At 62.8% G+C, this 15,219-nt stretch overlaps 1 protein-coding gene across 1 annotated transcript; it reads left to right on the top strand.

Moving 5' to 3' along the window:
* The first annotated feature begins 1,008 nt into the window (after positions 1-1,008).
* Positions 1,009-10,431, top strand: LOC123346422 (H-2 class II histocompatibility antigen, E-S beta chain-like). Its single transcript, XM_044983812.1, has 6 exons — positions 1,009-1,208; positions 2,332-2,601; positions 4,277-4,558; positions 8,619-8,729; positions 9,290-9,313; positions 9,670-10,431. The coding sequence occupies exons 1-6, from the start codon at positions 1,103-1,105 to the stop codon at positions 9,681-9,683; spliced, it is 807 nt and encodes a 268-aa protein (XP_044839747.1). The 5' UTR covers positions 1,009-1,102; the 3' UTR covers positions 9,684-10,431.
* The last annotated feature ends 4,788 nt before the right edge of the window (positions 10,432-15,219 follow it).

The raw sequence follows: 15,219 nt of genomic DNA, 5'->3' as shown, positions 1-15,219 counted from the left end.
AGTGTTTGGTCCAATGGCTCTCAGCATCCCTGGGCCCTCACCCCATCCACAGACACCCTGTTCTGCAGCAGGGCTGGGTGCGCATGGGGGGCTTGGCCGGCCCAGCTCTGCACTGGGAGGGAGGGGTATCACACCCCTGAGCCACACAGCTCTGCCGGGATAAGTGTTAAATGCAGTTCAGGGCACGGATGGGGGTCGGGGGATCATTAATGAGAGACTGGGACATGGGGACCTCTCTAGAAGCTGCTGGCTCTGATCTGCTGTTAGTGACCAAACTCCCTCCCCCGGGGCTGTTCTGGGCCCTGTGTGGGGCATTGGTCCCTGTCCCCCGCCCCTCACCATGGCACCAGCTCACCCCGCCCCCCAGCTCTGAACCTCCCTCCTCAGATGGGCCGTGGGGACAATGGCACGGCCCTGCCCCACAGTGTGGGGGGTGAAGGCAGCGGGGGGAGGGGGGGGGCTCACAGACTGAGGGAGGCCAGAGAAGCCCCTTAGGGAGATCGATGGTGGGAGCAGCTGGGAGGCCGAGCTGTGCCTGACCCATGGCCCCTGCTCTGGTGGGGTGCCTGGGGGGCAGGGCTCAGGCATATGGAGGTGGAGGGGGAAGCTCAGAACTTCTGTCTGTGGGACCAGCCCCAAACCTTCCCCTGGGGCTAAATTTACCCCCAACAAACCAGAGACACCCCCAGACACACCGGTTCTGCCCCAGCCGGCAGCAGGGGGTTGAGGCACCAGGGGAAGGGGACGGAGGGTCCCAGGCCTGTTGCTGGGGGCCCTGCTCTGGGGGGGCTGGTCCCTGGGCCGGCCCCGCTCTCCAGCTGCCCCGGGGTCATGGCAGGCGCCAGGCGAGTCCAGCAGCCCGACCCCAGGCCCTGCTCTGCCCCCTGCGAGGGAGAAGTAGGGAACCGAGCCCTGCTGGGGCCGGCTCTGCCTGGCGACTGGTGATGCTGCCCAGCCCCGGTGCTGACTGGCCCCTGGGCTGGGGGTGCCCAATCCCCGGGGCCGTGGGCAGCGTCCCGGGGCTGGTGCTCGGAGCTGGGCAGAGAAGGTCTCAGTCTGGGGGGTCCCGAGGAGTTTCCAGGTCTCTCCCTCCTGAGCAGCGATGGGGGCGGGTCGGATCCTGGGGGCCGGGAGCCGCTGGGCTGGGGCTCTGCTGGTGACACTAACGGTGCTGAGAACCCACCTGGCTCATTGCACGGAGCCCCCAAGTGAGTAGAGACCCCAGCGCCCCAGGGAGCCCCGTCCTGGGCAGCGCTGGGTGTATCTGGGGGGGTCAGACCCCAGCGCCCCGGGGAGCCCCGTCCTGGGCAGCGCTGGGTGTAACTGGGGGGAGATCAGACCCCAGCGCCCCGGGGAGCCCCGTCCTGGGCAGCGCTGGGTGTATCCGGGGGGGGGGTCAGACCCCAGCGCCCCGGGGAGCCCCGTGCTGGGCACCGCTGGGTGTATCGGGGGGGTCAGACCCCAGCACCCCGGGGAGCCCCGTCCTGGGCAGCGCTGGGTGTATGGGGGGGGGGTCAGACCCCAGCGCCCCGGGGAGCCCCGTCCTGGGCAGCGCTGGGTGTATGGGGGGGGGTCAGACCCCAGCACCCCGGGGAGCCCCGTCCTGGGCAGCGCTGGGTGTATGGGGGGGGGGTCAGACCCCAGCGCCCCGGGGAGCCCCGTCCTGGGCAGCGCTGGGTGTATGGGGGGGGGGGTCAGACCCCAGCGCCCCGGGGAGCCCCGTCCTGGGCAGCGCTGGGTGTATGGGGGGGGGTCAGACCCCAGCGCCCCGGGGAGCCCCGTCCTGGGCAGCGCTGGGTGTATGGGGGGGGGGTCAGACCCCAGCACCCCGGGGAGCCCCGTCCTGGGCAGCGCTGGGTGTATGGGGGGGGGGTCAGACCCCAGCGCCCCGGGGAGCCCCGTCCTGGGCAGCGCTGGGTGTATGGGGGGGGGGGGCAGACCCCAGCGCCCCGGGGAGCCCCGACCGGGGCAGAGCTGGGTGTATGGGGGGGGGTCAGACCCCAGCGCCCCGGGGAGCCCCGTCCTGGGCAGCGCTGGGTGTATGGGGGGGGGGTCAGACCCCAGCACCCCGGGGAGCCCCGTCCTGGGCAGCGCTGGGTGTATGGGGGGGGGGGTCAGACCCCAGCGCCCCGGGGAGAACCGCCCGTGCTGCTTGTCGTCTCTCCCCTGCGCCCCCCGCGGCTGTTCTCAGTGTCATTCCCCTTCTTGCGCACGCGACACGCCCCTGCGGCGGGTTCCTCGTCGTTCGCGGGGCTCCGGCTGTTCCCCCCCCGAGCTCCGAGCCCCGGGGCAGGCGGCGGGTCCCTGAGCCCAGCCCGTCTTGCCCCGCAGGGCGGTTCGTGTACCAGGTGAAGGAAGAGTGTTACTTCACCAACGGCACCGAGCGGGTCCGGCTCCTGCTCAGGTGGACCTACAACCAGCAGCAGCTCGCGCACTTCGACAGCGAGGTGGGGGTGTTCGAGGCGGACACGGAGCTGGGGCGGCCCGACGCCGAGTACTGGAACAGCCAGCCCGAGCTCCTGGCGCAGGCGCGGGGTGAGGCGGACCGGTTCTGCCGGCATAACTACGGGGTGGAGAAACCTTTCACCGTGGACAGGAGAGGTGAGTGGGAGGGGGGGGGGTGCACACTGCGCTTCCCCCCCCCAATTATCTTCATGGTCCCGACCTGCGCCGGTGGGGGCTGAGCTCCAGTACTGGGGGGGGGGGGGCAGCAGGGATATAGGGGGCGGGACCAGGGCACGGGTAAAGGACACGGGGAGGGGCAAAGAGAGCAGGCCGGGGTGGGGGTGGGGCAGCATCTCCTCCCCTTCGCCCCCTGGTGTGGCTGCGGCGCCCCCTGTCGGCAGAGCCCCACCCGGGTCAGTCTCTGGGAGCATGTGTGACTGACCCTCCCCCACTCCCAGCCCCCCCACTTCTCTGAGGGGTTCAGCCCCCCACACACTAAGACCCCCTGGGGCAGGCGGCTGCTGCAGCTCCAAATCTCCTTCCTGCGCTGGGGGTGGGGCTGGGCAATGGGACAGAACTTTCCCCACCCCCCCTCGAAGTGCCCCTGGCTGGGGGGTGGGAGCAGGCCCTGGTCCCTGGGCTGAGACCCCATCTCCCTGGCAGGGCCGGTGCAAGGAAGTTTCACGCCCTAGGTCAAACTTCCATCTTGCGCTCCCCCACTAACCCCCCACCCGTGGCAGCTCAGCCCTGAGGCACACCCCCCCCCCCCCAGCAGCTCGTCCCCACCCGGCCCGGGGAGCTGTGCGGCAGCTCCCCACCCCAGCTCACCTCAGCTCCACCCCCTCCCTAAGCCCTGTGGCAGCTCCCCACCCCACCCCCCTCCATCCTGAGGCTCACCCCCCCGTGGCAGATCCCCACCCCCCTGGCCCGGGGAGCCTTGTGGCAGCTCCCCGCAGGGCCGGCTCCAGACTCCAGCATGCCAAGCGCATGCTTGGGGCGGCATGCTGCGGGGGGCGCTCTGCCTGTCGCCGGGAGGGCGGCAGGCGGCTCCGGTGGAGCTCCTGCAGACGTGCCTGCGGTGGGTCCACTGGTCCTGTGGCTTCGGTGGAACATCCGCAGGCACGTTTGCAGGAGGTCCACCAGAGCCGTGGGACCAGCGACCGCCAGAGTGCCCCCCGCGGCATGCTGCCCTGCTTGGGGCGGCGAAATTCCTAGAGCTGCCCCTGGCTCCCCGCCCCAGCTCATCTCTGCTATGCCCCCTCCCTGAGCACGTCATCACCGCTCCACTTCTCCTGCCTCCCAGGCTTGCGGCGCCAGTCAGCTGTTTGGCGCCACAAGCCTGGGAGGGGAGGAGAATTAGAGTAGGGGCAGCGTGCTTGGGAAGGAGGCAGACCAGAGGTGAGCTGGGGCAGGGAGTGGTTCCCCTGTGTGCTGCCCCACCCTTACTTGCTGCAGGCAGCCCTCCCTAGGCCCCCCTGCTCTAGCTCACCTCCATTCCACCACCGCCCCAGAGCACGCTTTTATCTGCCCCCAACCACTTGGCACCCTAGGCAGCTGCCTGGTTTGCCTAGTGGTTGCACCGGCCTTGCTCTCTGGGCCCCGAGCATCAGACAGTCCCTGGCTCTGTCCCCATGGGGGTAACAGGACACGACTCCCCTCGGGCCCTTTCTGCCAGAGCCTGCCCAGGGCAATGGGAGGCAGGAGAGAACCAGCCCCTGGAGGGTAGATGACGGGCTGAGGCCTGTCCCTGGGGCAGGGGAGCACCTCTTCTTCCTGAGCACCCTCCGTCTCCAGCCCCTTTCCCAGAACCTCCCCACCTCTCTCCCCCCAGTTCAGCCCGAGGTGACAGTTTTCCCCACAAAATCGGGGTCCCAGCCCCACCCCCACCTGCTGGTTTGCTCCGTGATGGGGTTTTACCCCAGGGGGATCGAGATCCAGTGGCTGAAGAACGGGCAGGAGCAGACGGCCGGGGTGGTGTCCACGGAGCTGCTCCAGAACGGAGACTGGACCTTCCAGATCCTGGTGATGCTGGAGATGAGCCCCCGGCGCGGGGACGTCTACACCTGCCAGGTGGAGCACATCAGCCTGCAGGGGCCCCTCGCCGTGCACTGGGGTAAGAGCCTCTGGGTGTGGGGCAGCCCCTGAGCCCGCAGGGGCACCCCTCGGGGGATGGGCCTGGGTCAGAACGCTCACAGGAGCCCTGATAACCCAAATCTATTGACCTGGGCTGGGAGCTCACGTCCATGGGCTCCAAAACACTGTGTAGACACAAACTGAGTGGGGCAGTGACGGGGCGGGAAACAGAGAAAAGTCTCCATAATAATGACTGGTCTGGAGAAGGGAGATCGGGAGCGTCTGTTCTTCCTGTCTCAGAGCACAAGGACAAGGCCACACTTAGTGGAATGGAAAGGGGTGAATTGACACCTAGTAAAAGGAAGGACGTTTCCCACACACTGTGTAATTAGCCTGTGGAACTCACTGCCACAGGATGTCACTGAGCCCAAGAACAGAGCAAGGGTCACACGGGGGGCATGGCTACACTTACAAATTTGCAGCACTGCAGCAGGGTGTGAAAACACACCCTCTCCAGCGCTGCAAATTGCGGCGCTGCAAAGCGCCAGTGTGATCAAAGCCCCGTTATTCCCCACAGGGAGGTGGAGTACGGACAGCGCTGGGAGAGCTCTCGCCCAGCGCTGGCGCTTTGACTACACTTAGCGCTTCAAAGCGCTGCCGCGGCAGCGCTTTGAAGTGCAAGTGTAGCCATAGCCAGAGACTGGCTATTTCTGTGTCTCACAGACTATCCAGGGCTAGACTCAAGCCTGGTCTACACTAGGTGTTTAAACCGGTTTTAGGAGCGTAAAACCGATTTAACGCCACACCCGTCCACACTGAGAGGCCCTTTATATCGGTATAAAGGGCTCTTTAAACCGGTTTCTGTACTCCTCCCCGACGAGAGGAGTAGCGCTGAAATCGGTATTACCATATCGGATTAGGGTTAGTGTGGCCGCAGATCGACGGTATTGGCCTCCGGGCGGTATCCCACAGTGCACCACTGACCGTTCTGGACAGCAATCTGAACTCAGATGCAGTGGCCAGGTAGACAGGAAAAGCCCCGCGAACTTTTGAATATTTCCTGTTTGCCCAGCATGGAGATCCGATCAGCACGTGTGGCGATGCAGTTAAAAAATCAAAATAAAGAAAGAGCTCCTGCATGGACCATGCGGATGTGATCGCTGTAAGGGCAGGCAAATCTGTTCTATCAGCGCTCCGTTACAGAAGACGAAATTCAAAATCATTTTTTAAAAATCTCCAGACAGATGCCATAGCAGGGGCTCAGCGCACTGCTGCGTGACAAGCGTAACGGAAAGCCAAAGAATCAAATGGATGCTCATGGACTGGAGGACTCAAGCTATCCCACAGTTCCTGCAGTCTCCGAAAAGTATTTGCATTCTTGGCTGAGCTCCAAATGCTTCTAGGGTCAAACACAGTGTCCGCGGTGGGTCAGGGCATAGCTCGGCAATCTACGCACCCCCCCACCCACCCCCGGAAGTGAAAGGGAAAACAATCCTCTCTTGACTCTTTTACATGTCACCCTATCTTTACTGAATGCTGCAGATAGACGCGATGCTGCAGCACTCAACACCAACATCCTTGCTCCCCCCTGCCATGGGTGGCTGATGGTGCAAAAGGACTGGTATCCGTCCTCGTCATCAGCCTATTGGCACATGGGGCAGTGCAAAAGGACTGGTAACCATGCTGACTAGCATCCGTGAGGTTGATCAAGGGCGCCTGGCCCTCATTTTTCCTGGTAGATGGTGCAGTATGGCTGGTAACCATCCTCATCATAGCAACAGGGGGCTGAGCTCCATCAGCCCCCACCCTTCATGTGTAAAGAAAAGATTCAATTGCCCCTGGATGCTGGGCTCCTCTTCTCCACACTCCTTACTGTCCTGTCTGGACTATCATAGCAGCTGGAGGCTGCCTTCCACTCATTTCTCACTAACAAGTCACTGTGTCTTATTCCTGCATTCTTTATTACTTCATCACACAAGTGAGGGGACACTGCTACGGTAGCCCAGGAAGGCTGAGGGAAGAACGGAATCAACAGGTGGGGTTGTTGCAGGAGCACCCCCTGTGAATAGCATACAGCTCATAATTTCTGCTGAATCTGACACAGAGCAGCTGTGCTCTCTGGTTCTATGATACAGTGGTTCTCTAGTACACTTGCCCATATTCTAGGCAGGACTGATTCTATTTTTAGATACCAAAAAGGAGGGATTGACTCAGGGAGTCATTCCCAATTTTGGCTTTTGCGCCCCTGGCTGATCGGCCAGGGACACTTATGACAGCAGCAAATGGTGCAAAAGGACTGGTAGCCATGATCATCTTATTACCAATTTATGGTATGGTAGATGGCACAGTATGGCTAGTAACCATCTCTGCTGTCATGGAAAAGCATGCTGCTGTGTAGCGCTGCTGAATCGCCTCTGTCAGCGGCATCTAGTACACATACGGTGACAATGACAAAAGGCAAAACAGGCTCCATGGTTGCCACGCTATGGCGTCTGCCAGGGCAATCCAGGGGAAAAAGGCGCGAAATGCTTGTCTGCCGTTGCTTTCCCAGTGGAAGGAGTGACTGACGACATTTACCCAGAACCACCCGCGACAATGATTTTTGCCGCATCAGGCACTGGGATCTCAACCCAGAATTCCAAGGGGCGGGGGAGGCTGCGGGAACTATGGGATAGCTACGGAATAACTACCCACAGTGCAACACTCCAGAAATCGATGCTAGCCTCAGACCGTGGACGCACACCACCGATTTAATGTGTTTAGTGTGGCCGCGCACACTCGATTTTATACAATCTGTTTTGCTAAACCGGTTTATGTAAATTCGGTATAATCCCGTAGTGTAGACGTACCCTCAGAGCTGTCCCTTGGGTAGGGCTAATCGGGGCAATGGCTCCAGGCTCCTCAGGTTGGTGCGATTCGCCAGCACGATCAGTCCCAGAAGACGTGAATCCGTCACTTCCACCCTGGGCCTCGCACTCTGCTAGAGTCAGCCCTGGCTACACCACTTCACACTGACAATGGGCGGGGATCTGAAACCTCCCGCTGCAGGGCCTGAGCCGATCTCTGACGATCACAGGGCAGGAGGAGCCCTGACATGGGGCAGATTGTCCCACAGCTGCTCCTGCAGGCCCTGGCCCCTGGCTCTGACCCAGCCAGCGCCGGTCACTGGCACAGACGGGAGCCCGGCCCGGAGGCCCCTGGCTCTGCCCTGGCCGGTGCCGGTCACTGGCACGGACGGGAGCCCGGCCCGGAGGCCCCTGGCTCTGCCCCGGCCGGCACTGGTCACTGGCACAGACGGGAGCCCGGCCCGGAGGCCCCTGGCTCTGACCCGGCCCAGAGGCCCCTGGCTCTGCCCCGGCTGGCGCTGGTCACTGGCGCGGATGGGAGCCCGGCCCGGAGGCCCCTGGCTCTGCCCCGGCCGGCGCCGGTCACTGGCACAGACGAGAGCCCGGCCCGGAGGCCCCTGGCTCTGCCCCGGCTGGCGCTGGTCACTGGCGCGGATGGGAGCCCGGCCCGGAGGCCCCTGGCTCTGCCCCGGCCGGCGCCGGTCACTGGCACAGACGAGAGCCCGGCCCGGAGGCCCCTGGCTCTGACCCGGCCGGTGCCGGTCACTGGGCAGACGGGAGCCTGGCCCGGAGGCCCCTGGCTCTGCCCCGGCTGGCGCCGGTCACTGGCACGGACGGGAGCCCGGCCCGGAGGCCCCTGGCTCTGCCCCGGCTGGCGCCGGTCACTGGCACGGACGGGAGCCCGGCCCGGAGGCCCCTGGCTCTGCCCCGGCCGGCGCTGGTCACTGGCGCAGACGGGAGCCCGGCCCGGAGGCCCCTGGCTCTGCCCCGGCTGGCGCCGGTCATTGGGCAGACGGGAGCCCGGCCCGGAGGCCCCTGGCTCTGCCCCGGCCGGCGCTGGTCACTGGCGCAGACGGGAGCCCGGCCCGGAGGCCCCTGGCTCTGCCCCGGCCGGCGCCGGTCACTGGGCAGACGGGAGCCCGGCCCGGAGGCCCCTGGCTCTGCCCCGGCCGGTGCTGGTCACTAGGGTGCAGACGGAAGCCCGGCCCGGAGGCCCCTGGCTCTGACCCGGCCCGTTCCGTGTCCCTGTTTCAGAGGCGCAGTCTGACTCCGCCAGGAGCAAGATGCTGACGGGGGTCGGGGGCTTCGTGCTGGGGCTGATCTTCCTGGCGCCCGGACTCCTCATCTACCTGAAGAATAAGAAAGGTGAACGGCTCGGGGCGGGGGCGGGGCACCAGGGTGTGGCTGGGGGGAGGTGGGGCTGGGGGGGCTCAGGGGAATCTGGGCCTGGCTGCAGGCTCCCCCCGCCCACCCCCAGCAGGAGCTGCTCAGAGTCTGGCAGGGGCCTCCCGGCTTCTCCTCTCCTGGGGCCCAGGCTGGGTCAGACCCTCCCCCTCCTAGGGCAGGGACAGAGCAGGGGCCGTGGGGAGATCTCAGTGCGGGGCCCCGGGGCCAGGCTGGGAGCTCCCACTGTCCCCTCCCCCGGCCGAGCCCCAGGGTGGGACAGACCCCGACCCCTCGCAGTGCAGGGAGCTGCCCCTGCCCCGGGGCTCAGAGCGTTTCTGTCCCCTCCCCCGGGCAGGGATCCTGGGTCAGGGATTTACAGTAATAACGGGGGAGGGGGGGACCCCAGGTCTGGGGGCCGGAGGGGGGCTGGGTTCCTAGTGGGGGGTGTTCCATGCCGTGGGGCAGGGGCTGGAGCTCTGACCCCCAGGAACTGGCTCCCCCCGCCCAGGGCTCTGACCATGTTTCTCTCTGTTTTTCAGGGCGCCCCGTTCCCCAACCTGCAGGTAATTTCAATCCCCCTCCCCCGTTACACCCGCCTCCCCCCACACTGAGCACAGGCTGCCTGGGGCACCCGTGGGGCGGCTGCTTCTGCCCCTCGGCCCGTGACACCCGCCCGGCTCAGCCCCTGGGCAGCTGGGCAATGGGGCTCTGGCCCCGCGGAGGAGGAGGCTGCGGCTCCCTCGGTCCCCGTTCAGGCCGATCCCCGAGCTGCTCCCGGGGGCAGAGGGTCCTGGGTCCTGCCGAGCATCCCCCAGCCCTACAGCTGCCGGGCAGAGTCCCTGGGGCCTGGCAGAGAAAATCCCCCGTCCTCCTGCTAGCCCCACGGCCAGGGGCTGATTTCTCTCCCCTCTCCCTGCAGGGCTCCTGAGTTAGATCCTGGGCGTCGGATCCCCCGGCCGGCAGGAGTTTCCATCCGTCTGTCCCAGCCCCTCGCCCAGCCCGGAGAATGCAGAACCTGGGGCCGGTCCCTTCCTGTCCCCGTCTGCTCCCTGCGCTCTGCCCAGCTCCAGCCCACGCTGCCCCCCCGGGGACCCGTCCCTGCCCCTCAGTCCCAGCCGGGCCCCGGGGTGACCCTTTCCCGCTGTCGAGTGGCTCACGAGGGTGGGGACCAATCTCAGGGCACAGTTAGTACCCGGGGCACCAACCCCACATTGGGTGAGTTCTGTGCTGAGATTTCACCAAAGTATCGGGTGTGAACTCTGCAGGCCCTGTAACAACGTAACCGCGGAGCCACAGACACTCCCCTTGGGCTCTGTGATCTGTCTGGCCACCCCGGCCAGCCTGCCCCTGTGATCCATCGATCATCCCTTCCCCCCCAAATCACAGCAACGTTCAGTCACTCCCTGTCCCAATGCACCAGTCGCTCACCCCAGGGCAGCTGCACCTTCAGTCTCACCGCACAGGCAACGCTTGTAGCCAGTCCTGTGATAACCTCAGTAAAGATTTGTTACCTAAGACAAAGCACGGGGAGTTCTTGACAAGGTTACAGCAGGTCACACACACCTCAGGGAGTTACAGCCCTAGGGGCCCAAAGGTCACAGAAACTCCTGTCAGAAGCAAGCGCTGTGTGTGCTGTGGGGCTGACCTGGGCACAGCCAGGGGATCTGGTGCTTATGCCTGGTCATTCCTGCCCTTTCCCATCCAAGCAGCTTCCAGCGAGGGGTTTCTCCTGGACGGGGGTGTTCATGCCCTTCCTCCCCACGTTCCAGCTGGTGGGACGAGCTCCTGCACCTCTCCTCTTCATAGGTGTGTGTCTGGGGGGGTGCCCTCAACCAAGTCTTGTGTCCTCTCAGATCCTGCAATAGCCCCCCTGGGGCGCAGGGCTTGTCCACACGCCCAGCGCTGCTGCAGCACGTCTGGTGAAGACGCTTCGTGCCGATGGGCGGGAGATCTCCCCTTGGCCTGATAACCCATCTCTGCGCGGCAGGGGAGTGGGGTGGAGACGGTCTCCGCTGGCAGCGCTGGGCACATGAGTGCTTGTGTCCATGTCACTCACGTCACACAGGGAGGTGGTTTATTCACACAGGAACGTGCGCCGGGGGGGGGCCAAGCAGGGGCAGCTCCCCCCATCAGTGCAGGCACAGAACTGCCCCAGCCCCATGGGGGAGACGACATGTCCTGAAGCCCTGGAGCCGCGGGGAGAAATCCAGCTCCTCTGGCTGCCAGAGTGGGGGAGGGAGCCAACTCCTCCAGGCACAGGGGGCACAGAAATGGCCCCTCCAAAAGTGGCCAAATTTGTATTCCTGTGCACGCCCCTGCGACACCCTGAGCGACGTCAATTACTCTGACACAAGTGGCAGTGCAGACTGACCCCAGTGCAGTGGTTCCCAAACTGGGGTTCATGAACCCCTGGGTGTTTGTGAAATGTTACAGGGGGTTCTCAGAAAAAAATTCCCTAATGGCGGACAGAACTGTCCATGGGGCCAGCAGCCCGGAGCCCCTGGACTTCCAAGGGCTAAGCAGATCAAAGCAAGCACATCTACCACACTGAGGAGATTTAAACTTCAAGACTCCTTTTACGAAATGGAAAGGGAGGTGGATATTTTTTGCTGTTTAAAAATTAAATAGGCAGCTAGTGTTGTTTTTAAAATTATTATGAAGAACAAGTTTAAGCTTTGTTGTAACGGGCGTTGTTTGCCTGGACTGCTCAAGCCCTGAATGCCTGTGTAGGAGGAATTCTTTGAGTTGTCTTCCTGCTGTTTCATCTGATACTTCTTGATGAAACATAGGAGCCTTTGAATAAGCCTGTTATAAGACAAGTGATACAAGCTACGGAAGAGAGATCTTGGAAGAGTGTTGCCATTTTCATAATGTAATAAACATACTGTAATGATAAATAATAATTAGTGCGTAATAAGCATGTCATAAAAACAAATTTTATATTTCCAAGATCACTGCTTTTATAATTTATACTCAGGTAAAGGAGAAAATCCCTGGAAATATTCATTTTTAGGAGGGGGTTTGCGAGACTTGACATTTGAGTGAAAGGGGTTCACAGGTTGTTAAAGTTTGGGAACCACTGCCCTAGGGCATCTGTCGCTGGGCTGGGCACTCTGGTGTTTCACCGCTGGTGACATGTCTCTCCTGCTTGGGGTCACTGATTCAGGGCAAACCCCTCCCTGTCGCCAGACAGGCTGGGACGCGCGTTCTAGGTGAGACTCACGCTGACAGCCATTGCCAGCATCTCACACAGTCTGACCCCACTGGGATCCATCTAACCCCATTTTAACAGTGCAAACACACAGCTGAGCCTGGCTGGGCATGGGGCAGGGGCTGGATCTGAGTGGGAGGTGATTCCGGGGGGGGGGGGGGGGTTGCGGGTTTGTTCCCAGGCTGGATGGGCTTCTTGCCCAGGGGTGGGGACAGCGGGGAGGGGGCCCCAAAATCCCTTCCCCAGGGGAGAGGCAGCTGGAGAGATGCTCCTGTCCTAAGCCCGGACTGCAGTGACCAGCCTGACAACACAGCCCCGGGGGCTCAGCAATGGGGCAGCAGGGCTGGGGAGCAGCTCAGGGGCAGCACACGGGGTGGGGCAGTTATTACCCAGCATTCCCACCACCCCGCACCCCCAGGGAGTCACAGCCCCCCCCCCGGGCCCAGAGAGTCACTCCCCAGCCACCCCGGAGCCCTGTCCCCAGCAGAGTCCCAGACCTGTCTCAGGGGTTGGCTCTGAGCTCCAGTGTTTGCCAGCAGTTACCAGGTGTGACGAGATGGGAATTGTCTGTGATGTTATTTATGTGACCTCTGTGTGCCTCAGTTTCCCCCATATGCTGCAGTGTTACCCAGTGGGGCGGAGAAGGACTGTCTGCTCTCAGGGCAGGCTAGGAGCCCCAGGTGTGGGTATCACCCAGCTGCCTGGGCCAAAGGCCCCAGATCAGTGGGGCAGCTGAGAATGGCAGATCTAGTAGCCAGGACATTGACACACCGAGCACCCAGCACCCCAGAGGGAGACGGACTCCCCGCCTCTCCGCAGGGGGCTGAGCAGTGACCCCCAGCTGGAGAGCAAAGGGTTGGGCGGGGCGAGGGGGGGAGGAGCTGGCTGCTGGGAGGAGTCGGGGCTCTCACCTGGCGCCTGCCGAAGGAGGAGACAGAGGGAGCCTGAGCCCAGGGGTTCTCTGCAGCCGGGCTGGGCGCTGAGCTGACCATGGGCCGGGCTGTAACGCTCCATCCTCTGAGCTCCCCTCAGGGCTCCCTGTGCTGGGGCAGCTGGTGAATAAACCCCCTGTTCTGACAGCGCCGTGTGTGTCCCTGCGAACGCTGAGCCAGGGCACTGATCCCCGAAGCGTGGCCAGGTCTCCCCCAGGGTCTCCAGAGAACAGTGACTCTCGGGGGAAAGCATCACAGAGAGATACAGATAAAAAACAATAACCAGGTGTAACCACACCCTGAGCAGCAGGAATTGCCCGTCTCCCACACGGGGCGTCAGGGGGGCCGAGCTCCTCCCCGCCCACCCGCCAGAATTGGGGCCCTCGGGACCAAAGCCCCTCTGTCGGCGGATCCAAAGCAAGGCTGTCATGGAGTGTGGGGGAGTCCGGCCCTGCACTCCCGGACTCCCTGCGATTCACCAGGACTCTCAGCCAGCCAGTAAAGCAGAAGGTTTATTTAGACAACAGGAACACAGCCCAGGACAGGGTCTTGCAGGCACAGATAACAGGATCCCCCCTGTTAGGTCCATCTTGGGGCCCCAGGAGCCCCATAGCCCCCATTGGGGATCAGAGCCCTGTCTGTGCTTCCCCTCTTTTCCCCAGCCAGCTCCAGTCTGCCCAGCCCCTTTCCCGGGCCAGGAGGTCACCTGACCCCTTTGTCTCCAACACCTTCAGCAGAAAGGTGCCGAGGGGCCCAGGCCATCAGTTGCTAGGAGACAGAGTGTCAGGCATTCAGGTGCACTGGCCCTTTGCTCTGCAGCAACCACACACCCTGATCCACCACCTAGATAGTAAGAACTGCACAGGGGCACTGAGGCACCAACCCAGCATTCACAGACCCCAGTAAGAACAGTCCCACTTCATCACAAAGGCCCCAACCTGTTAAACTCCCTCTCTCTAGCCCCAGTTCGTTTTGTGGCCCTCACCTCTCCTCTGGCCCAGCCCTGCCATTCTGGGCAGGGCCGGCTCCAGACCCCAGCGCGCCAAGTGCACGCTTGGGGCGGCGTCCCACGGGGAGAGCGGCAGGCGGCTCCGGTGGACCTCCCGCAGGCATGCCTGTGGAGGGTCCGTTGGTCCCGCGGCTCCGGTGAACCTCCTGCAGACGTGCCTGCGGGAGGTCCACCAGAGCCGCGGTCCCAGCGGACCCTCTGCAGGCACGTCTGCAGGAGGTCCACCGGAGCCACAGGACTGGCGACCGGCAGAGCGCCCCCCGCGATGCGCCGCCCTGCTAGGGGCGGCGAAATTACTAGAGCCGCCCCTGATTCTGGGTGACCCGCCCCAGGCTGGGCGATACATCTCTGAGCCGGTCACAGTCCCAGGCACTGCAGTGATTCTCCCCCTGCCCCTCCACTGCTGTTAGTGCCTGGGGAGCTGGATGACCCTCCCCCCCCACACACACACAGGCCCAACAAGGGAGGTGGAAAGCCAGTACAAATTACCAGGGCTCGGCAGTCCGGAAGGGGGCCTGGCTTCCCCGGCTGTCCCCCCTCCCTTTGGCCCAGTTTAGCCGATCTGCCCTTGCTGGGGGGTCCAAAAAATTTTTTTTCACCGGGGCCCGAACCCGCTCTCAGCGGCCTTCCCTGCCTGTAGTGATCTATAAACCCTTCATGAACATAACCCAGTGTGGGCCCCACAGACACCGCTCAGGGCTGTGATATCGCCAGGGCCAGCTTAGGTTTTTTGCCGCCCCCAAGCAAAAAACAGTTTGGCTGCCCCCCATCCCAGCCCTGGGTTCCCCTTGTCAGGGACTCTAACCCCAACAGCGAAGTTCGTTGTCTGACCGCAGAGAGACAGGCAACACCAGCAAGGTCCGATCAAAAGCTCTTTACTGACAAGTGGACGCATCAATAGAGAGCAGCTCGTCTCCAGAGAGAACCAGCCCACTCTTTTACAACTAAGTATAGGTTATATAGACAGTTCCGTCGCGTCACAAATTATTCATTTCACACAACCCATATCCCAGCCCCCTTTGATTAGTAACAAACCCTAGTATAACAAAGCACATCTGTCTTTCTTTATAATGTAAGCAAGTCGTGATGCCCCAGCAACTTTCTTATCAGCATGGTTGCCAAGCACCAGAAACTGGAAGACAGGAGTTAAGAATGGACCTAAGACAGAAACAGGGAGTGAATACAGGGAGGCTGGCTCCCTATCAGTTCTTCAAACGAACTGTTCCTAACCCAGCACAGCTGGTACTATGCCAGGAATCCAGCCCCTCACTTATCTCACTTTTTCCCAGGGCTTTGTGAGACAATGCTGCTTCTCAG

This window comes from Mauremys mutica, chromosome 12 (genome assembly GCF_020497125.1).
Source record: "Mauremys mutica isolate MM-2020 ecotype Southern chromosome 12, ASM2049712v1, whole genome shotgun sequence".
Lineage (NCBI taxonomy): Eukaryota > Metazoa > Chordata > Testudines > Geoemydidae > Mauremys > Mauremys mutica.
The sequence above is the reverse complement of the archived record's forward strand: the minus strand, read 5'-3'. Positions and strand labels throughout refer to the sequence as shown.